Below are 22,489 nucleotides of genomic sequence, written 5' to 3'. Positions count from 1 at the left end.
TTGGTTAGAACTGTGCAAAGAGCAGTTGCCTTTCCTTCTTGGGTACCTTAACCTGACAGCAAAGTGAGTTTATCTGATCACTCTGCTTTGGCCTTGCTGAGCCTCCAACTCAGTCCTTGTTAGTGGCGCCCTTCCTTCTGTGGCCAGACGGCTTGGGGCTTTAATCTTTACTCAGGTGTCTGCTTGATATGTCGGCACTGAGGTAGCTGATATCCCAGCACCTAGGCACATAGTTCATAGGTTTTGTCTTAGTATCATGTACCCCAGGCTAGCCCTAAAACTCCCTACATACCTCAGGGTGGCCTTGACTTTACTTTAAAAAATAATTGATTAATTCCATGTGTGTGTGGATGTTGATCTGTGTGTGTGTGTGTGCACCCTTTCAGCCAGGAAGAGGGTGTTGGATGGCCTGGGATGCAGTTAGAGGTGGTTGTGATCTACCTTGGGTGTAAGACTTGAACTCAGGGTTTTGTAGATGCTAGGTAAGCATTCTGTGACCTGAGCTATGTCCCCAGAAAACTGTGTGCCTTTTATTTTCTTGGTAGTTTTATACTACTGGGATTGAGTACTGCATGATCCTGTGCTGCCAGTCGACCACTGACCTATTGCTAAGCTTCTACAATGTAGCCTGCAGTCCTTAAACAAGGCTAGATTTTTCTGCCCCATTAAAACTAAGTCCAGCTTGCCCCGTCTTTGTAATTCTCATGAAATTTGCCTTGTGTCTATTAGCCATACTTTATATTGTTAGCAGAACTCCAAAGCTATAAAGTATGTTTGTACACAGGCCATTTTAAAATTCTTTTTCTTATATGAACATTCAGTATTTTCTTTGTTTTTTTCTTTTGTTGTTTGATTTTTTTTTTCCAATACAGGGTTTCTCTGTATAGCCCTGACTGTCCTGGAACTCACTCTGTAGACCAGGCTTGCCTTGAACTCGGAGATCTGCCTGCCTTTGCCTCCTGAGTATTTTTTTTTTTGTTTTTTTGTTTTTTTTTGTTTTTCGAGACAGGGTTTCTCTGTATTGTCTTGGAGGGTGTCCTGGAACTCGCTTTGTAGACCAGGCTGGCATCGAACTCACAGAGATCCACCTGCCTCTGCCTCCCGAGTGCTGGGATTAAAGGTGTGCGCCACCAACGCCTGGCTGCCTCCTGAGTATTTTTGATTGTCTTGATTTCATAGTTCTGTTTTTTGTTTTGTTTTGTTTTTTGTTTTTGTTTTTTTTTTTTTTGGTTTTTCGAGACAGGGTTTCTCTGTGGCTTTGGAGGCTGTCCTGGAACTCACTCTGTAGACCAGGCTGGCCTCGAACTCACAGAGATCCGCCTGCCTCTGCCTCCCGAGTGCTGGGATTAAAGCCGTGTGCCACCAACGCCCGGCGGATTTCATAGTTCTGTTTGGAATATTTTACCTTATGTGTCTGCCCTGCCCTCATGAAGAAACTGAAGTCCTTTGAAGAGTGGTGGTTAGTGAAGTGTGAAACCTTCCCTTTCTTGAGTGTGTCCATATGTCATAGTCCCCAGACATATTTCTAATGAGTTCTGAGTATCAGCTGGAAGACCAAGATGGTAGTTGGCACATTAGAGTATTCTCTCAGGTTCCATGATGCTCTCTTTGTAGAGCAATCAGGTTATCTCATTGTATTGTCCGTTTCTGAAGATCAAAGACCTGCAGTATTGCTAGGCCTTCCTTAGAACTGAACTGGTTAAACATGGTAACACCCTTTGTCTTCTTGTGCTATTACTAAAAATTCCCATATTAAAGCTCTAGCCACACTTGCTGGACTAGAATTTCCAGAGTTGGTCCAGGTGCCTACAGTAGGCACCTGTGGTTGACAAGTAGGCAGCACCCTGTGGGACGCCCAAGCCACACGTTCTCCTCCTTGGCTCATTCTGAGTTAGGTCTCTCACTTGTCCTCCAACTCAGAACTGACTCTGCATCACTGTGCTTTGAGAATCACTCCTTCTGTGACTTTCTAGCCCTACTACTGTGGCATGATGGGAATGTGTGATGCAAAGAATCTTTTGGTTTGGTGGTGTAGAACACAATAGGGTAGCCATTGCCATTGTGAGCCATGGCTACTTAAGGAGGGCCCTTTCCTGTTTTAGAGAGCGTGTGGCCTGGGACAGGGGATGTAGCCTGGCAGATGAGATAGCGTTCATGCTCAGGATGTAGGTGAAAAGGCATCTTGGGTGGATTGGAGGCTGTCATCTCATTGATTGTGTGGTCTGACAGTCTAGGAATTTGGAGGTGTATGTATGTGTGGGCAGGAGTCATGATACATTCTGGGTGGCTTGGGTTAAGATGCCTGCTGTATATTCATTGGTGTTGGAGAAGCAATGGGAAACATCAGTCTGATATACAATGGAAAACCAAGTGACAAGCAATCTTAAAGACCGAGGATTCTGAAATAATTTGCCATGGTGGTTATGCTTACTGAGTGAAGTGACCTTTGTTATATTATCTGTTTCTGAGAACCCCTATAGTTTCAAAGTGTGTTATGATGGCGTTTACTGCTCCATTGTCTTTAGCTCAGAAACTTAATACCCAGTTGATAGCTGAAGAAATTGAGCCTTAGTGCTGGTTTCTTGTCTCCTCTCTATTCCATACTGGTCGGTTGTGCTCTTTGCCTCTGCCTATCCTGGAATGGAGTCCAGAAATTGCTCTTAAAGTGTTAGGTAGATTTGTGGATACCCATTTCCTTTGTTTGCCTGCTAGTTCCAGACTTAGTCATCTTCCTTCCCATCTGTAGCTAGTGTTCATTTGGAAACACTAGGTCTGTAGACACCACAGGACTCTGTTGCATGTCTGCCCTTGTGTAGCTAGAGGACAGCTACTTCTTTCGTTCATTTTTTCCAGCTATTCTGTTTATTTCTTTTCTTTCTTTTTTCCATTTTTCTTCAGCTTTTTAATTATTTTTTATATACAAGTGCTCTGTCTGCATACACACCTGCAGGCCAGAAGAGGCATTAGATCCCACTCACTGTAGATGCTTGTGAACCACCATGTGGTCGCTGGGAATTGAACTCAGAACCTCTGAAAGAGCTCTTAATTGCTGAGCCATCTTACCAGCCCCTCTTCCTTCCTTCCTTCCTTCCTTCCTTCCTTCCTTCCTTCCTTCCTTCCTCCCTCCCTCCCTCCCTCCCTCCCTCCCTCCCTCCCTCCCTCCCTCCCTTTTTTTTATCTAGAGTCTCACTCTATAGCTCTAGCTGGCTTTGAACCCACAGTGGTCCATCTGTATTGGCCTCCCAAATGCTGAGATTACAGGTGTGCGCTATCTGGCTCTACTGAGGGTATTTACATGGGCAGCATGACCAGCCCAAAAGTAGAGGTGGTATAGCTATAGAAGCATGGTTCTTCTCATTGTATTCAATGGGTGTCTAAGGCTGGGGCTTGGCTTGGTTTGGGACAAGGGTCTATAGAGGCTATAGCATTACATATGGGACTACCCTGGCTCCATGCTTCCTTATTCTGGTGCTCACTCAAATGTTGTCATTGGTGATGCTGTCACCTGGTTTAACTTGAGGGAGTCAGGAGGGATCTTAATATGTGGTGCTTTCCCTGATTTGACACCCCTTTATGCTTTGTTAATCAACAGGAGCTTGAAGAGATCCGCAAATGTGGAATGAAAAACTTCCGTAACATCCAGGTTGATGAAGCTAATTTATTGACTTGGCAAGGGCTTATTGTTCCTGTGAGTATTGAACACTTCCACTTCTTACTAGATTATTCTTCCAGGTGGTGTACTCCTACTGCTGGCTCTGTGTTCCTCAGCAAGTTCCTAGTCTGGGCAGCTCACAGATGGGAAGAAGTGGGCAGTGGCTAACGGGTGACAAGTAGGGTAGTGTATGGCCTTGGGCTCTTGAATAGAATCCTGGCTTTGCACTGGTGTTTTACAGATCTGTGGTTATTGACAAAAGAGGAGGAGTATGCCCCTGTGCTCCTGTTGTTGTCCATTTCCCCTGTTTCTCAGACTTGCCCTGTCTATCAGGTTGAGATCCCTCTGTCTGCCTTGGAAGAGAGCTGGCTTCTCATGTAGACTTTTGTTGACTTTCTCCATTGATTTTGCACCTGTGACTAACCTGTGCTTTATTCCTGGTATGTTCCAGTATGTTCCTCCGTTTATGCATTCCAGAACCTTTTCTCCTTTGTCTGCCCCAGATAGCCCTACATCCTTCAAGGAAGCCTTCCAGTAGGCTCTGGTTCCTTCTAAAATGGCTTTGCTTTGGCCATATCATCCTCTTGACTTTGTCTGTGTTCCTTGTCTTCTCAGATCCCTTATCCTTCCTGACATTTGACCTGCACTTTACTCAGTGTGCAGTTCCTGTTTCTCCCACTCATCTGAAGTGCTTCATACCAAGTACCCTGGGCCCTCTCAGCTTTCTCATATCTGACACTTGCTTGTCTTCAAAGCTCTGAGCCTTTCGCAGGGTCCTAGCCCTTGAGCCTGTAATCAGTTTCTACTTGCTGACTTGCTACTCCTTTCTCCTCACTTAAAGCTTTCTTTTTTTAAGTCCCTGGAGACCCTTCTAGCATCAGGTTGCTTACTATATGTGAGAGAGTTGTAACCCTTCCCCTGCCTTCTCTCCTGGAGCTGCACTATTTGTCTGCCGTCGGCCCCCTTGGACATCAGTGACATCTAGTCACCTTAGCCTACAGCTTTGGTGTGTTTTTGCTCTCCTTTCTTTCTTCCACAGTCACCATCTTCTTCCTTTTCTGCTTTGCCCGTCTGAGCCTTTCCCTGTACCTGACTGACACTCCTTCCATTGTTACTTGGAATGTTTCTCATGGAGACATGGCTCCTTTATCAAGAAGGATGTAGTGTCTACTCACTGCAGATGCTTTCTTCTTGATTCTGACTATAGGATTAGACAGCAAACAATGACTTGGAACTTTAAATCTGAGAGTTGCCAGTTTAGATTTGCAAATAAACCCTCTCTGGGTTTCTTTAGACTTGAAAGTGGGTGGGTTCCCGCACACAAAGAGGGTGACTGCGAAACTTTTAGATACTAGGGGCTGGCCTGTGTTTACAGCTCTTGCTTGTCATTGTGACCTATGGGGGGCAGCTGGAACCATCTGATCCGGAATCTGTCCCTTTTTTCTTATGGGGGTGGGCAGTTCAAGACAGGATTTCTCTGTGTAGCCTTGACTGTCCTGGAACTTGCTCTGTAGACCAGGCTTGCCTGAAACTCAGCGATCTACCTGCCTCTGCCTCCAGAGTGCTGGGATTATGTCGCACCTGCTGTGCGGCCTGCATCCGAGAATGTAGCGAGGTGGTCGGGATAGATGACACAGAGACCAGTCGGTTGCTTTAAGAAAACTTTATCTTCCCAAGTCAGCTTAGGAGGAGACCCCAGTCCGCTTAGGAGAGAGCTCTCAGGAGAAGTCTCTCTAAGAAAAAGGAGCTTCCCTTTTTAAGGACTTCTGCCATTCATCTACATACCATTCTTTCCAGACTTCTACCCTCCTGGCTGGTGGTTAATCTCCGGCCCCAGAATCGGGGAGACACTGCAGGGGGGGGGACAGGAAGAGGCATCTAGCCGTAGGGGGTGTGAAAGTCATGGTATCTCAGTGAGCGAGCCCTTATCTGAGCCCTATCAAGAGCTTTAAAGCACTGAATTGTTTTTCAGTAAACATTACACAGCTGCCTGCTCCCAGGCCGAAGGGGAAGTGGGTTTCTGCTCAAGGTCTGGTGTCCCCACAGGATTAAAGGCATGCTTCACCACCACCACGATTGGCCTATCTGTCCCTTTTCTAATTGAGATTGTATATTACTAAAATGTGAATGGATAATCTATGGTTCTTTGGCGAAATGAAAGGAATGAATGATGGCTTTAAGTGGTGCTGGGGTAGTGTCATATGAGCTTACTGTCAACAAACTTTGCCTTCAGCTCAATACTGACTCTGAGCCTGTATTATATTGGTCTGGGGGGTTCATTATTGTAGAGATTGACTACTCAAATCCGAGTGTGTGTTGAGACTCTGGGAGTATCTAGGTCAAATATTTTCCTTTATTTGAGGCAGCTGTACCCAGGACAACTGTGGCAGGGGCTGCTGAAATCTTCTCTGTTTCCCATTTCCCTCTGACACCACTGTCCAGGGCATCTCTTCTTTCCTCAGCATAGCTAGTGTATGTGCTTCCTCCCCGGACCTGACTTCTTTTGCATCCCAGGGACTGGGCCCGCATGGGAATCTTGTGTTTAAGTTTACCCGAAGTCTGTCGAATGGAGTGAAAGCAGAACTAACTGGTAAAAGTCATGGCACTTGAGCTGTGCTCAGCCCTACCCTTCCACTTTATAAGAGGATGATGATCCTTAGTCCTTGAGCCTGGCTGTAGCACTCAAGGGCAAGGTGGCCGAGTGACACTTCGTATAGACAGTGTGTCATTGCTGTGGCAGTGCACGTTTGTTCATCTGTCTGCTGTACTGGCGACTGAACTAGAACTTTGTATCTGCCAGTGCTCTGTCACCGAGCCTACTGCTGCCTTCTCTCTTTCATTTCCATGTTTCTCTAGATGTAGGACTGTTTTGCCTGCATGTGTATGTGCACTGTATGCATGCCTGTTGCCCTCAGAGGCCAGAAGAGGGCATTGGATTCCTTCAGAACTGAGTTGTTAGCTTCTCTGTGGGTGCTGGGAACCAAGCCCAGGTCTTCTGTAAGAATAACAAGTGCCCTTAACTTCTGAGCCATCTCTCTAGTCCCACCCTAAATCTATCTTAACTAATTCTGAGGCAGGGCCTCTCTACATAGGACTGGCTACCCTGGAACTCTCTGTAGATCAGGCTGGCCTCGAACTCACAGAGATCTAGCTGTTTCTTCACACTCCCCCCCCCCAAACAGTCTTTCTTGTAGCCCAAGCTAGCTGAAGATGACCTTGAACTCCTGATCCTCCTGTCTGGATCTTGCAAATGCTGGGAATACAGGTATAGTACCACTCCTGGCTCCTTTTTGTATTTTGTGGCAGGGTTTCACTTTGTAGCTGGAGACTAGCTCTGAAATTAACAGAGCTAGTTAATCCCCTCCCTTCCCCTCCCCTCCCCTTCCCTTCTTCTTCCCTTCCTCTCTTTCCCTCCCCTCTCCTGCCACCCCCCCCCACTTCCATCCACAGGATCTCGTGTGTCCCAGGCTGGCCTTGAATTTACTATATAACTGAGTGTGGCCTTGAATTCTTGGTATTTCTGCCTTCACCTGTTGAGTATAGGCTTATGGGGTACGGGGACCAAGCCCAGAGCATCAAGCATGCTAGGCAAGCATTCTCCCAGCTGAGTTACATCTCTATCCCCATAGAGGTTTGTTTCTGGGCTTTCAAGTTTTAGAAAAGGCTGTCTTTGTGGGTGCAAGTAAGGGTGTGAGTGGAGTTCAGAGGACAGCTTTAGGATGTCTGTTTTCTTTTACCTCCTCCTATAAAGGGTCTTTTTGTTTCTTTTTTGTTCATCTTTGGCTAAATACAGTAGAGCGTCTGGGGATTCTTTTTTTGTTTGTTTTTACGAGACAGGGTTTCTCTGTATTGTTTTGGAAGCTGTCGGTCCAGCCCGGCCTCGAACTCACAGAGATCCACCTGCCTCTGCCTCCCGAGTGCTGGGATTAAAGGCGTGCGCCACCACCGCCTGGCTGTTTTTGCTTTTTCTTAACTATACTGTTTGTAAATAAATATTTATAAAATAAGTAGTCTTTTGTTGTTCTTAAATGGTTTCATTTGTTTTCTGTTTTTTTTTTGTTTGTTTGTGTTTTTGTTTTGTTTTTTTTTTTTGAGATCTGATCTCATTATGTAGCTTAGGCTGGACTTGAAATTTCTGCTTCCTGAGTAGTAGAATTATAGGCATGTATACTGTCTTAGCCAGTGTTCTATTGCTATGAAGAGACACCATGATCATAGCAATTCTTATAAAGGAAAACAGTTAGTCCGTCTGTGTCCTGACAGCCAGCTCCCAAATAATGGCAATGAGATGGCTTATTAATTATGAAAGCTCAGTTGATAGCTTAGTCTAATTCCTAACTAGTTCTTATAATTTAAATCAACCCAGTGCAATGCCTGAACCTTTCACCAACTGTGCTATACCTTCAGCCTCTTGTGTTGTTTTGGTTAGTTTGATTTATTTTGTTTGTTTGTTTTGAAACACTGTTTCCTGACCTAAGTACACGACTTCTATAACCATCTCTGCATTTTGATGAATTTATCTGAGGGGCTCACTCAAGAAGACACATTCACTAGTGTATAAAAAGCATGAGGATACAAATAAAGCGATGTTTTGAGCAAGGCATGGATGTGATCAGGGATGTGAAGATTTCAGAGTGCAGCCAGCAGACTAGAGTGTGACCTCAGTGGATGAGAGCAAGGACAGACATTTTCCTGCTGGAAAGGGAGGGTCTGTGGTCTATGTAGGGGCGTGATACTTGGAGTTATGTAGGTCTTGGGAATGAAGATGTTGATGCAGCTGAGGGGGACTACTACTTCCAGGCCTTTGGTCCCTCCTTCTTGGGGTTATTTGCTCAATTGAGACAGACTATTTTGGAAAGACAGACAGTCTCAGCAAAACATTCCCTTTCTTTGGCTCATTGATAGTGTTTTGAACAAGGCCAGCTGTAACCTCATGGGATTTCTGTGTTTAACAAGCAAGGCTGTCTATCAAGGAGCATAGGGAGTCCATGCCTTCCTGGAGCGTACTCTACACTCTTTCCAGGAGCCTCTGCAGGATCAAGTTGTCTGAAAACTTGTGTCCCTGGATTTGAAGTTTTATGGCTATTTCATAAATGTTCCAGGAATGGACAGCTTGTGCACAGACATGTGATCTACTACAGACTGAATAGGAGCCCAAGAATCTTATCTGTTCATATATCTGTTTACATGCTTCAACCCCTTCCTCCCCTCTTCCTTTCTTTTTGTTTATATTTTCATTTTTTCCAGACAGTTTTTCTGTGTAGCCCTGGATGTCCTGGAACTAACTCACTTTGTAGACCAGGCTGGCATCAAACTCACTTGCTTTTACCTTTTGAGTGCTAGGATTAAAGGTGTGTGCCACCATTGCCCAACTGCTTCATGGCCTTTCTGTGTAATATTGCTTTGTTTATGGCTTGGGGCAAGAGGATCTTTCCCTCTTCCCTTCTCTTTAAATAGGGACTCACAGTGTAGCTCTGGATGGCCTGGAGCTCTTGGTGTAGTCCAGGCTAGCCTTAGTCTTAGGGAGATCCATTAGTTTCTGCCTTGCTTGTGCTGGGATTATAGATGCATACTACCACTCATGGCCCATGGAGGATCTTATAACCTACTGTTACACAAAGTAGATGGAGTACGTACTGGCATCTCTGAGGGAAGATTAAGAGTAAAATAATAATGATAAAAATGAGTAAAACTGGTTCACAGAGGTGGCTCTGGAGATAAAGGCACTTGCTGCTCTTCTGGAGAAGTAAATTGAGTTTTCCAGTATCTTGTCAGGCAGTTCACAACCAGCTGTAAAGAGCTCCGGAGAATATGATACTCTCTTCTAGCCTCTGTGGGCACACATACACTTCTGTCATACAAATACATAGATGCATACACTTAAAGTTGAAAAAAGTGAAGAAACTGGGCTGGAGAGATGACTTAGAAGTTAAGAGCACTGACTGCTCTGCCAGAGGTCTTGAGTTCAATTCCCAGCAACCACATGGTGACTCACAACCATCTATAATGAGATTTGGTGCCCTCTTCTGGCATGCAAGCATACATGCAGGAGGAACACCATATGCATAATAAATAAATCTTTTTAAAAAATAGTAAGTGTAGCATGGAGGGGTAAATTTCCTTAAAAAAAATCATGTAATATTTTTCTAGAAAATTGTTTTCTCCTTTGTGTCCTAGACAGTTTCTCAGCTGCCTTCTCATAGGCCAAGTTTATCTCTAGAACGTCACATTGTTACTTGTGGCATTTTAGACCTGTGGTGGTTTAATCTTCATTGTAAATTTGGCTGGATTTAGAATCGCTTGAGTATGTACGCATGGCTTGGGGCAGGGGGACAGAGACAGGGTGAGAGTTCACATTTCCATAGAAGACTACGTTGGAATGACCAGTTCTGAATTGAGTTAGACCATCATGAGCTGGATGGAATACCAGGATAAAGTTGAGTTCCAGCCTAAGAGTCTTAGGGTCTATTGCTGTGAAGAGACACCATGGCCACGACGATTCTTTTTGTTGTTGTTTTGTTGTTTCAAGACAGTTTCTCTATAGATTTGGAACCTGTCCTGGAAATCTCTTTGTAGACCAGGCTGGCCTCAAACTCACAGAAATCTGCCTGCTTCTGCCTCCAGAGTTCTGGGATTAAAGTTGGGAGCCACCACTGCCCAGCCCTGACCACAGCGATTCTTATAAAGGAAAACATTTAATTGGGATGGCTTATAGTTCAGAGGTTCAGTCCATTATTGTCATGGCAGGAAGCATGGTGGTATACAGGCAGAAATAGTGCTAGAGAAATAGCTGGGAGTTCTATATCTGGAATGACAGGCAACAGAAGAAAGAGACACTGGGCCTAGTTTGAGCATTTGAAACCCCAAAGCCCACCCCCAGTGACATACTTCCTCTTACAAGGCCACACCTCCTAATAGTGCCACTCCCTCGTGACCTAGCATTCACATTTCTGAGCCGATGGGACCATTTCTATTCAAACCACCGCAACAAGGAAAGAGGCTCATAGTAGTTAGGTAAGTATGGCCATGAACCCTTGGTGAGGATAGCCTCTGCTGTTAGAGCAAAAGAGTCCCTTTGACAAGCACAAGGAACTTGACAAATCTAGTTTCTTATTGCAGTATCTTTGGTGCAGGCTCCTGATACTCCCATTTTACAAGGTTGAGCATGTTCTCAGACTTGTCTCTGGCCTGTGTTTAGAGTGGCACTCTCAGCTTTCCAGCTTCTTGCACAGAGCATAATGAACATAGCAGGACACAGGTCAATCAGTCCTGGATGCAGAGTAAAGACATTTAGCAGCTCTTCTCAGCTAGCAGCCTGCAGGAGCAAGCTATTTTACATGGGTATCACAGCATAAATAAGGTTTTCAGTTAGTTGCACCCTTACCCCATCCTCTACCTCTCCACTTTCATTCCCCCTAAAAGTCAGAAGCAGTAGGACAAAGAGTTAGTTGTCCTGAGTGGAACAGGTCTCAGTACAGACAGGACAAGGTTTTGGAGTAATGTAGAACACTGTACCATAAAGAAAGAATTGAGGGATTGGTGAAATGACTCGTCAGGTAAAGGCTTCTGGCATGAAGCCTAAGTTGTGATGAAAAGAGAAAACCCACTTCTGACCTCCATAGGTACACACACGCTAAACAAATAAACAAGCATGATTTAAAATTATTGTTATTATTAATTGGTAGAGCAGGAGGAGGGAAGAGAGGGTGAACTGGGATTAGTATGTGAAAAAGAGAAATAAAAGCTTTACTAACCCAAAAAAAGTCCCCCAAAATAAAATTATTGTTGTTATTATTTCTGGTTTTTGAAGCAAGGTGTCTCTTTGTAATAGTCCTGGCTATCTTGGAACTCACTTTGTAGATCAGGCTGGCCTCGAACTCACTGAGATCCACCTGCCTCTGCCTCTGGAGCGCTGGAACTATAGGCGTTCATCGCCACCACCCAGCTGAAATTATTTTTAAAAGATGTAATTAAGGAGGTTTGCTGGATGAATCCAGGTGGTGAGGGACTGGTGGTGTAATCCTGTATTTTGTAGTGGTGCAGGGCTGCCTTCTGCGCACAGGTACTGTAGACGCCACCATTCTTGAGCATCCCTGTTCTAGCCAGTCTCTGTGTGTCCCCACTCCCCACCAGCTTGCATGGTAGTTCCTGTGTTCAGTGCATTGTTTAGGCTACCACTTACAGCCTTAGCAGCTTCTTAGCCAGCTGCCTGCTCACATCCTCCTAGTATGTTCTGTGATGTTCCCTCAACCTGACACTTTAGTCTTTAGTCCTCTGCTAGAAAGCCTTTCTTTTCTTTTGCTCAGCCTACCCCTATCTTCCTGAGAATGCTATTCAGTGCCTCCCTTTTCTGGTTGGGATTAGACTGTGGGAATCTGGAGACTGAGACTGCATGTATGTCTCAGCTCCCCGTAGATACATGACTTGCTGTAGAGTTTTCATGTGGCCCCCGGGGTGTGAGGAGGAAGGATGGAGTGTGGGAGCTATCATAGTGCTGCTGGACCTCTCCTGGAATGGAGAGTCCAAATGTGAGGACAGTACAGTGTGGAAGGATCCATCTCTAGAGGTGAGGAGGGTGACGGTCCCAAAGAGTTCATTCTTGGGGTTGTGATACTGGCTCATGTTAACCAACCAGTAATTAGTGCTTCTCCTTCAGGTTCAACCGTTGGGCAGAGTGCTGGTCTCACCTCGGGAGACCAAACTTCCTAGAGCTCAGAGTCTGCACTCTTCTCTGAGTGTCATCACTTAGTGTGTTCTGCCCTGAGTTATTTATCTTTGGCTTCAAAAACAAACAACAAAACTGCTTATCTGTGAAGCGCTTTTGGAATTCTGCATTGAGAATAGGAGAACAAGTTGGAAACCAGGGATGCTGTTGGGATAAGGACTTTGCACAAAAGCTTGGTCAAGAGGAGGGGAGGGCAAAGTGTGTGAGAATGTCTCTCCTCCATACAGGAACAGCTACATCGACACGAGCTCTTGCAAGTCCCTGAAAAAGAAGGTGAACACATGAAGCTTTGGCACCACATGTGAATATTATGAGTCCTTTTATAGTTTCGCCTCCAGTCTGCAAATAATAGGCCCAGAAGTATGATAGATTTGACTGATGTCCCTCAGGATAGTTTAGTGGATTGAAGGCATTTACTGTGAAGCCTGATGACCTGATTTAGTCAGTCCCTGGTGTAAGGAGATAGGATGAGTATGGGGCTGCTGTGGTGTTCCTGAGTATCTTGCAAACCAGAGAGCCCAGATAGAAGGAGAGCAGTAAGTTCAATGTGGATGACTCTTCAGTTCTGCACATGAGGAGGTTGGAAGAAAGGCCAAAGAGTTCATTCTTAGGGACTCTGGGGTCATCACATGGTAGAAGGAGAAAACTGACTTGGATAAGCTCTCCTCTGATCTCTATAACATATGATGGCAAGAGTGTGCGCTCGCTCTCTCTCTCTCTCTCTCTCTCTCTCTCTCTCTCTCTCTCTCTCTCTCTCTCTCTCTCTCTCTCTCTCTCTCTCTCTCTCTCTCTCTCTCTCTCTCAAGTTATCTCTATCTGGACTGGGGTTTTACATATCTTTAATACCAGCACTTGGAAGGCAGAGGCAGGCGGATCTCTCTGAGTTGGAGGCCAGACTGGTCTACAGAGAGAGTTCCAGGTTAGATAGGTGAACACAGAGAAGCCCTGTCTGGGGTGGGGTAGTTAGCTCTGGGAGTGGGGAGAGAAAACCTAATGTGAAATAGGAATAACAACAAAACTTGTTTTGTTTTGTTTTTCTGAGACAGAGTTTCTCTGTGTAACAGTCCTGGCTATCCTGGAACTCACTCTGTAGACCAAGTTGTCCTCAAACTCACAGAGATCTGCCTGCCTCTGCCTCTGCCTCCCGAGCGCTGGGATTAAAGGTGTGTGCCACCACCACTTGCCAACAACAAAATCTTAAGTCACAAATGATACAGGTAAAGCATGGTGATATGTACTTGTAGTTCCAGGCACATGGAAGGCTAGGGCTACAGGAACACTTGAACCCAGTATTTTAGGGATATTCTGGGCCTGGGCAACATGCAAAACCCTTCTCTTAGAAGTGAGGTGGGGTGAAATGGAGGAGCAGCAACTAAGGCTAGGTGTGGTGGTGTATAGCTGTAATCTTTGGGCTCAGGACAAAGAGTCAAGATTCCAAGTTCAAGGTAGCTTCAGCTACATACAGGGGAGGGGGCAAAGAAGGAGGACTAATGGGTGAAATAGTTCAGTGGGTGAGAGTGCTTACTGCTGAGGGTGATGACTGAATGCAATTCCCTGGAGCCCACAGGTGGAAGAAGAGAACTGACTCACTGCTGTCCTCTGACCACCACATTACATACATGGGCACTCACACAAAGTTTTTTTTCTTTTTCAATTTTTTTGTTTGTTTTACTTTTTTAAGACAGGGTTTCTCTGTGTAGTCCTGGTTGTCTTCGAACTTGCTTTGTAGACCAGGCTGACCTCGAACTCACAGAGATCCATCTGCCTATGTCTCCCGAGTGCTGGGATTAAAGGCATGCATCACTACCACTGCCTGGCACACAATGTTTTTTGTTTTAAGAAATTTAAAAGGAGAAATATACAGATGACACACTTAATTTTGACTGTCATTGAAAAAATCTTGAAACAACAGTGAAGTGTCATTCCACATTTCTCTTAGTGTGATAATAAAAAATATTGGCAACTTTAAATGTGGATAACACCAAAGTAACAGGAATGGTCCTTCATTGCTGGAGGAGTGCAAATGGAACTTTGAAAGATGGTTGGGCAGGGTTAGGGTTTGAATTTGGAGGACCCTCTACTATAAATAGTAAAGCTACTCTTTAAAAAAAAAAAAAAGGCAGTCTATTTGTCCTAGTTGTTTCTACTGCTGTTATAAGGCTGTATGACTAAGGCAACTTCTAGAAGAAAAAGTTCATTAGGGTTTATAGATCCAGAGGGTGAGTCCATGATCATCATGAGAGCAAGGCTGTAGGCAGGTAATCAGGTGGGCATGGCATTGGTATTCAAAGCCCATCCCAGGTGACATGCCTTTTCCAACAAGGCCACACATCCCAATCTTTCTCCAACAGTTCCACAAACTTCAGACCAAGCATTCAAACAGCCTATGTGGCCTTCTCATTCAAACTACCATATTACTGAAAAATAATAAGGCTGTATGACATTGATTTCAAACCTTACAAAATTTACTGAACGCCTTATCTAGAGATACTGGCTGGTTGTTGTATTAACCTTTTGTGTGGTGGGGCGTCAGTCGATGTACCTTTGGGAATAATTAATGAGCAATTAAGGCAGCCCTGGCATGGCCATAAGTGTATGGAATATACAAATGTTTATTTTTATCTTCCCCCCCTTTTTTTCTTTTAGGACAACCCTCCATACGACAAGGGGGCCTTCAGAATTGAAATCAACTTCCCAGCAGAGTATCCATTCAAACCACCCAAGATCACATTTAAAACAAAGATCTACCACCCTAACATTGATGAGAAGGGGCAGGTCTGTCTGCCCGTAATTAGTGCTGAAAACTGGAAGCCAGCCACCAAGACTGACCAAGGTGAGCCTTTCTTCTTGCTGCCTTAGAGAGGGCTCTTTTTTGGGAATACTAGTTTGTGATGGATGCTTGAAGTTTCTCTCTAATACCCTATCAGACAGAGTAAGAAACACTACCTCAGCAACTCAAGTGCACATAAAGTAAGGACGGCTAAGACCCCAGCAGTCCTGTGCGGCTGCCTCGTCTCAGCTGAAGTGTTAGCTGTGCAGGGCACTGGCCCTGGGTGTGCTAAAGGGTTGATATTGCCTAGCTAGGGAAAGAGAGGGTGCTGCTGGATGCACACACAGTTAGCACTTGTAATCACTTCAAAGAAAGGTTAGTTAAAACTTTCCAGACTACCAGATGGGCTAAAGCCAAGTCCTGTAGCCCCCAGTAGGTGGTTTGGGGGTTCAAGACAAAGATGCATCTTGGGTAGCATCCCTGTGAACACACATCGTTGGCTGCAGTGTCTATAGTTCTTAGAGTGAGATGTGGCTAGATGTGTCCATGCTCATTTTTCTTAGAAAAGCATTTGATTCCATGTGTGTCATGATTATTCTCCTGCTTGTCCCTTTCTTGCAACTTCCAGGAGAGAGACTTTATTGATTTTGCCTAGTATTGTTCATATAGACTTTATGAAACAAGGTCTTGTCATAGCTTTCACATTGGCCTGGAACTCTCTTTGTAGTCCAGGTTGTACTCAGGATGCTTCTACCTGAACCTCCAGAGTGATTACAGTTATACACTGCCACGCCTGGTTCCAATTTTTATTAATTCCAGACTTGCTTTTGAGGTTCTAATTTTGGTGACTTTCTACTAAGTAACTGAAGCAATGTAACATTAGGTTAGATTATAGAGAGTGGATGGAGGTAGTTTTAGTAAGATTACAGGTGACTTTTCCTTTCTGGTGGAAGGAAGCCCTGGAAGATGGAGATGATCACATTTTGGCAATAATTCCCATGAAACCTGACTATCAGGTTCCAGCATTTGGAAGGAGCAGATGCTATATATATATGTCCAATCAAAGAGCATTTTCTAGCAGGACTCACCTTCAGCAGTACACAAAAGTATTGATGCTTTGGATAGGTTGATTGAATTCTCACCTCAGTGGCCTGATTATTTTCCTGTACAGACTCTTGGCTCTGTGTTGGAAACCTGATCTTCATTTATACAGCACCATCATGTCAGTCCTTGCAACTACCAGAGACTTTGCTGGGCTAAGTTGCTGCTCAGTCACCTTGCCTGAAGAGAAGTGCTTCTACACCAGGCCCTCTGGCACTGGTCAGTTTAGGGTCTCCTTCTTTACCTGAGAACTGATGGCATGAAGGTCAGGGCCAGGAGGCTCTCAGGCCTGGGTACAGATATTCCTAGTCTTATTGTCTGGCCTCAAATTCAGAGAGATCACCTGCCTCTGCCCCCCAAATGCTGGGATCAATCAATGGTGTGCACCACCACTGCCGTGCAGTTTAGGGTAATTTTCCTATTTTGTAAAATATGCTTATTGGTTATTAAGAATTTCATTTCAGCGGGCGTTGGTGGTGCACACCTTTAATCCCAGCATTCGGGAGGCAGATGCAGGCGGATCTCTGTGAGTTTGAGGCTAGCCTGGTCTACAAGAGTGAGTTCCAGGACAGCCTCCAAAGCAATACAGAGAAACCCTGTCTCGAAAAACAAAACAAAACCAAAAAAAAAAAAAACAAAAAAAAAAACCAAAATTTCATTTCAAGTATAGTGACAGAATTATTGTTTTTGTGATTTGGAATAGCTTGGGGTTTCTTCCTAGAAAACTAATTGCTTGTAGTCTTTGTAGCATGGCTTTGAGTCTGTCCTCTCACTCAACAATAGCACTTAATGCCATATTCTATTTTCCGTTACCCGTGGCTGTATTATAACTCCCATTGAAACAGTGGCTTGTGGCTGGAGAGATGCTTCACTGGAAGCTGTTCCAGAGGACCTGGGTTCAGTTCCCAGCACCCTTATGGTAGTTCTAGATCATCTGTAACTCCAGTTGCAGGGGATCTAATGTCCTCTTCTGACCACATGGTACATAGACATGCATGTATGTACAACTCTGGTACACATAAAAAGGAGGGGCTGGAGAGATGGCTCAACTAAAGATAAAATGAAACAGTGGCTTAAAGTAACAGTTTATTGCTCATTCTGTAGATTGGCTGTCTCAAACCGTGGTGGTCATTCTTGAGGATACTCACACCCTTGCTGGGGTTAAATTGTCCCATTTGGCATCATTCACATATGTGGCAGTTGGTGCTGGCTGGGCACTTAACTTTCTTTGTGTTGCTTATTCTCTATGAAGTGGGTTGGACCTTTTCATAGCAATGATGGAGCTCTAGGTTGAAAGCTGAAGCCAACAACCTACTTGAACTAAGTGTAGTGCTGGTGCTGTCATTGTGTCCCTTCTGGATCCTACTGGTCAAACAAGGACAGTCATGAGAAGGGGAAGTAGACTGAGTCTTAAAGGAGTTGAGGAAGGGTATTCAGGGTGAGAGAGGTGGAGACACAGTAGAGGAGGGACCACTGGCACCAAGTTCCCTTACTGTCTCTCCTCTCGCTCCCCTCCTCCCCCCCCCTCTTTCCTTCCTCCCCTCCCCCTTCCCTCTCTTCCCTTCCTCCCCTCCCCCTTCTCTCCCTCTCCCTCTTCTCTTCTTCCTTTGTAATGTGTATGTTTGTCTGAATGTATATCTGTGCTGAGGAGATTGGAAGATGGCGTCCAATCCCCTGGGACTGAAGTTAACAAATGCTTGTGAGGTGTCATTGTGAGCACTAAGGAGCGTGGGTCCTCTGGAGGGCCCTCTGTCCAGTCTCTCTACATACTTATGTATATGACACTGTTGTGGCCACATGGCAGATGCTGTTGTGTTCATTGCCTTTGTATTTCTGGTCCTATTTACTGACTTCTGACTGCTTTCTAGACACCATCAACCTATATATGTCATCTTTCTTTTTTGATGTCTTACAGTTCTGCTGTAGTTCTTGTTTGGTTTTTTTTTTTTTTTTTTTTTTGGGTTTTTCGAGATGGGGTTTCTCTGTGGCTTTGGATGCTGTCCTGGAACTCACTTTGTAGACCAGGCTGGCCTCCAACTCACAGAGATCCGCCTGCCTCTGCCTCCCGAGTGCTGGGATTAAAGGCGTGGGCCACCATCGCCCGGCGGTCTGCTGTAGTTCTAAAGTTGTGAAGTGAACTTGTTTTTTTTTTTTTTTTTTTTGAGAAGGTTTCTGTGGGTAACTTTGGAGCCTCTCCTGGCACTTGCTCTGTAGACCAGGCTGGCCTTGAACTCAGGGATCCGCCTGCCTCTGCCTCACGAGTGCTGGAATTAAATGTGTGCCACCACTGCCCGACTATGAACTTGTTTCTTAATGGCATTGAATTGTCATTTTTCTTCTGCCTGTGTCCTTAGGAGCTTTCCATCAATGACTCCTTTCAGATCTAGTTTCACATTCTTTGATCTTTTTAAAGTAACAGGCTCTAGCTCATGTCAGTCATCCACTATATGGCCTTTTGTGATCTCTAGACTTTGTTAGGGTTTTTCTGTTTTGAGCCTTAAGGTTGTTAGTGTTATCATTTTATGTGTATGGGTGTTTTACCTTATGTATATCTGTGTACCTTGTGCATGCCTGGTATCTAGGGGGTGTTGGATCCCCTGAAATTAGATCTCCTGACAGTTGTGAGCTGCCATGTGGGTTCTGGGAATGGAACCCAGATTTTCTAGTCCCTCAAAGTCATGTTTTATTAGATAGATATGGAAAAAAATGATATGGTTGGGGGATAGAGAGATGGCTCAACGCTGTGCTTTGATTCCCAGCATATATATATGGTGGCTAGCAACCATCTTTAAAGTTGTAAGAGATCCAGTGCCCTCTGTGACATCCATGAACACTGTATACACACAGTGCTCAGACATACATGTACTCATACACATAAAATAAAGATAAATCTTTTTTTAAAAGAAAAAACTTAAGACTTGTAAGTTAAAATGTCCTTAGTTCTTGAGTTCCATTCCCTGCAGTCACATTGAGTGGTTGACAGCCATCTGTTTCTCTGCAGCTCTAGGGATCTGATGCCCTCTTCTGGCCCCTGAGGTCACCTGCACAAATGTGTGCATTCTGACACTTAAAACACACACAAATTAAGCAATGGAAAAAAAGTGCTCCTGTGATCCAGCATGTCAACTCTTAGTTGTATGTGCCTCCCAAAAATGAAAGCATGGGAAAAACCGAAAGCATGGATCCACACAAACATCTTTTTAATTATATTCATGTGTTTATATATGTGTTCATGAGTGCATGTCACAGCATGTATATGGAGGTCAAGAGTAGAACTTGAGGAAGTCAGCTCCCTCCTTATCCATATGAATGCCAGGGATTAAGCTTGGAAGCAAGAGCTTTTATCTGCCAATCGAGTACCTCTCTGCCCTGAAACACTTGTATTAATGTTCGTTGTAGATTTGTCCATACTAGGCACAAAGGAGAAGCAATTCAAATAAATGGATGGATGGATGAGAGAGTATGTGTGTGTGTGTCTGTCTATTCTGCTTTCTATTGCTGGTACAAAGACATCTGACCAAAAGCAACTTGGGGAGGAAAGGGTTTTTTGGTTTTGTTTTTATTTTGATTTTTATTTTATTTTTTTATTTTTATTTTTTTCAAGTCAGAGTTTCTTTGGAGGCTGACCTGGAACTCGCTCAGTAGACCAAGCTGGCCTCAAACTCACAGAGAGCCACCACTGCCCTACTGGAAAGGGTTTATTTCAGCTTACAGCTCATAATCAATCCAAAATGAAGGGAAGTCAGAGCAGGAACCTGAAGCAGAAGTCAGGGGTGGTAGCTTACACCTTTAGTCCCAGCACTCTAGAGGCAGAAGCAGGTGAATTTCTGAGTTCCAAGACAGCCAGGCCTACACAGAGAAATAGTTTCAAAAAGTAAAAAGAATTGGAGTAGAGACCATGGAAGAGTACTGCTTACTGGCTTGCTCCTTATGGCATGTTCAGCTTGCTTTCTGAGAGATCCCAGCACGAGCTGCTCAGAAGTGGCCCAGCCCAGAGGGAGCTGCACACTCCCATATCACCCACCTGCCACCTACAGCTGTCTGCCATTAAACACCAGCCACTAATCAGGAAATGCTCTGCACACTTGCCTACAAGCTAGTCTGATGGAGGCATCTTCTCAGATGACCCTGGTCTGCGTGTCAAGTTGACACTAAATAAATAACTGGTATTTCTGTACAGTGACATACTGTGATAGCCACACAAAAATAATAAAGCATGCATTTATGGTAGAAGATATATAAACTTTTAAAATAGTATACTGTATGAAACCGTTACTTATAAACAAAGAGACAACATGGTAATGTGATCCTGTCTATAGTTTATGGATTCTGGCTATGTAGTCCAGGCTGGCCCCAAGCTAAGGATCTTCTTGTCATGTAGTGTTTTTGTTTTTCCTTTGAGGCAGGGTTTTTCTGTATCTTTGGGGCCTGTCCTAGAACTCGCCACTCTGTAAACCAGACTGACTTTGAACTCACAGAGATCCACCTGTCTCTGCCTCCTGAGTGCTGGGATTAAAGGCATGTGTCACCACCCAGCTGTTACATGCTTTTAAGTGATAATTTCAGCTGTGAAGCCACCACATCTAAAGATTATGAATTTGGGAATTTGTGTGCTTTGTGATTTCTCAGTCGATACAGCACTTTTTGTGGTAAATCTTATCTTCCTGCAGTTCCTCTAAGATGGGCTCATTGCTCACAGACAGGTACAGCTTCACAATATGCTTTTTTCTTTCTTGGGCTTAGAAGTGCCCTAACTGGCCGGGCGGTGGTGGTGCACGCCTTGAATCCCAGCACTCGGGAGGCAGAGGCGGGCGGATCTCTGTGAGTTCGAGGCCAGGCTGGACCTTGTCTCGTAAAACCAAAAAAAAAAAAAAAAAAAGAAGTGCCCTAACTGAGCACCAGACCAGAGTTGCGACCTACCACCCACAACTGCCTGCAGAGGTGACCCTATAGACAGATACATACAGATGTGGATGGCCCACTGTCTCCAGAGCACAGAAGAATGGGGTTGACAAGGGCCAGGAGGTCCAGATATTCTGGACTGTCCAGAAAATGATCTATACTAGCCATATTTTCAGTTTTGAATGAGTGAATTTATTAAGTATACAGCAAGCCAGAGTAAAAGAATAAATAGTGCTGGGTAGGAGGTACTTACTTTTAGTCCGAGAATTTGAGAGGCAGAAGCAGGGGGATCTCTCTGTACATTCAAGGCCAGCCTGGTTTATTTAGTGAGTTCCAGGTCAGCCACTGCTGCATAGTGAAACCCTGTCTGGAATCATCAGGGCATCTACATTAGGGCGAGATCCTTTTTTAAACATCTCTTTATTGACTCTTTGTGAAATTCATATCATACACCCCAATTCAACTCACTTCCCAGGTCCCCCTGTGTCCTCCCTTCACCCCTGCAGTGTCCCCCAAAACCTTCTTCACTTCTGTATCTTTCCTGCCTGCCTCTCCAGTGCATCTTCATTGGTCCTGGTGGGTTTGGGGGCAGTGTGGCACAGTACACCCTTTTGTCTAGTCAACTTTACTGTCAGATGTCAGAGCCATTGGTCTGGTCTGTCTTTAAAGGCAGCCAGTTGGCATCTGCAAGAGAGAGTCCCAGGCAAAACAGTCTCCTCAGGTGAGACTTCCAGATAAAAGAACAAGTAGCAGATAGAGAAAGCACCAAATCAGGTGCTTATAACAGAAGCTGTCGAGGAAGTGGAGATGTCAGCTGAGTTCCTAATTGAGCTTTCCATGGCTGAGTTTTACATCATGAGATAGACAGTAGTAACTTGTATTGGAAATTGTTCATCTACTAGCTGTTCTCAAGGGCACAGTATGTTTACTCTTAGGCTGTTTTGCTGTTCTTGTACCCTGTCATGAGTACTGTGGTATATCCTTAGATAGAAGACCTTGGAGAACACTTGACATGATTATGTTTGGTTCTGAAATTGGAGGAGCAGGCAACCCTTCTTCCAGAGCCAGCTCTCAGTTCAAAACAACATAGGACAGCTTACCAGTAAAATGTACATTCCACAATGGCTGGAAGACTTCTCTAAGGCTGGGGATCAGTCAGCTGTTTGCTCGCTGTCATGTGTCTCTCTCCTGATTGCAGAAGAGATGGGTTGAGTTCTGGTGGTCAGAATAAACAGAAGGCCGCTCTGTCTTTAACGCTCATGGGCATGGGATGTAGCCTTGCATTCAGAAAGCCCTGACTCGAGAACACCAGACAGAGTGGCACTGGGCTGTATCCCAA

General features: G+C 44.7%; 1 protein-coding gene across 2 annotated transcripts in view; it reads left to right on the top strand.

Moving 5' to 3' along the window:
* Ube2l3 (ubiquitin conjugating enzyme E2 L3) overlaps positions 1-22,489 on the top strand; it is a 41,650-nt gene that overhangs the window by 16,702 nt on the left and 2,459 nt on the right. Inside the window, exons 2-3 of one of the 2 annotated variants that reach the window (XM_005077563.4) lie at positions 3,593-3,688; positions 15,024-15,210. In XM_005077563.4, coding sequence (XP_005077620.1) covers positions 3,593-3,688; positions 15,024-15,210 — 283 coding nt within the window. The remainder of the gene's footprint in view (positions 1-3,592; positions 3,689-15,023; positions 15,211-22,489) is intronic. The other variant, XM_013118757.3, reaches the window with a different exon arrangement.

The sequence above is a fragment of the Mesocricetus auratus genome, unplaced genomic scaffold (assembly GCF_017639785.1).
Source record: "Mesocricetus auratus isolate SY011 unplaced genomic scaffold, BCM_Maur_2.0 Super-Scaffold_100008, whole genome shotgun sequence".
In the NCBI taxonomy this organism is placed as follows: domain Eukaryota; kingdom Metazoa; phylum Chordata; class Mammalia; order Rodentia; family Cricetidae; genus Mesocricetus; species Mesocricetus auratus.
The sequence above is the reverse complement of the archived record's forward strand: the minus strand, read 5'-3'. Positions and strand labels throughout refer to the sequence as shown.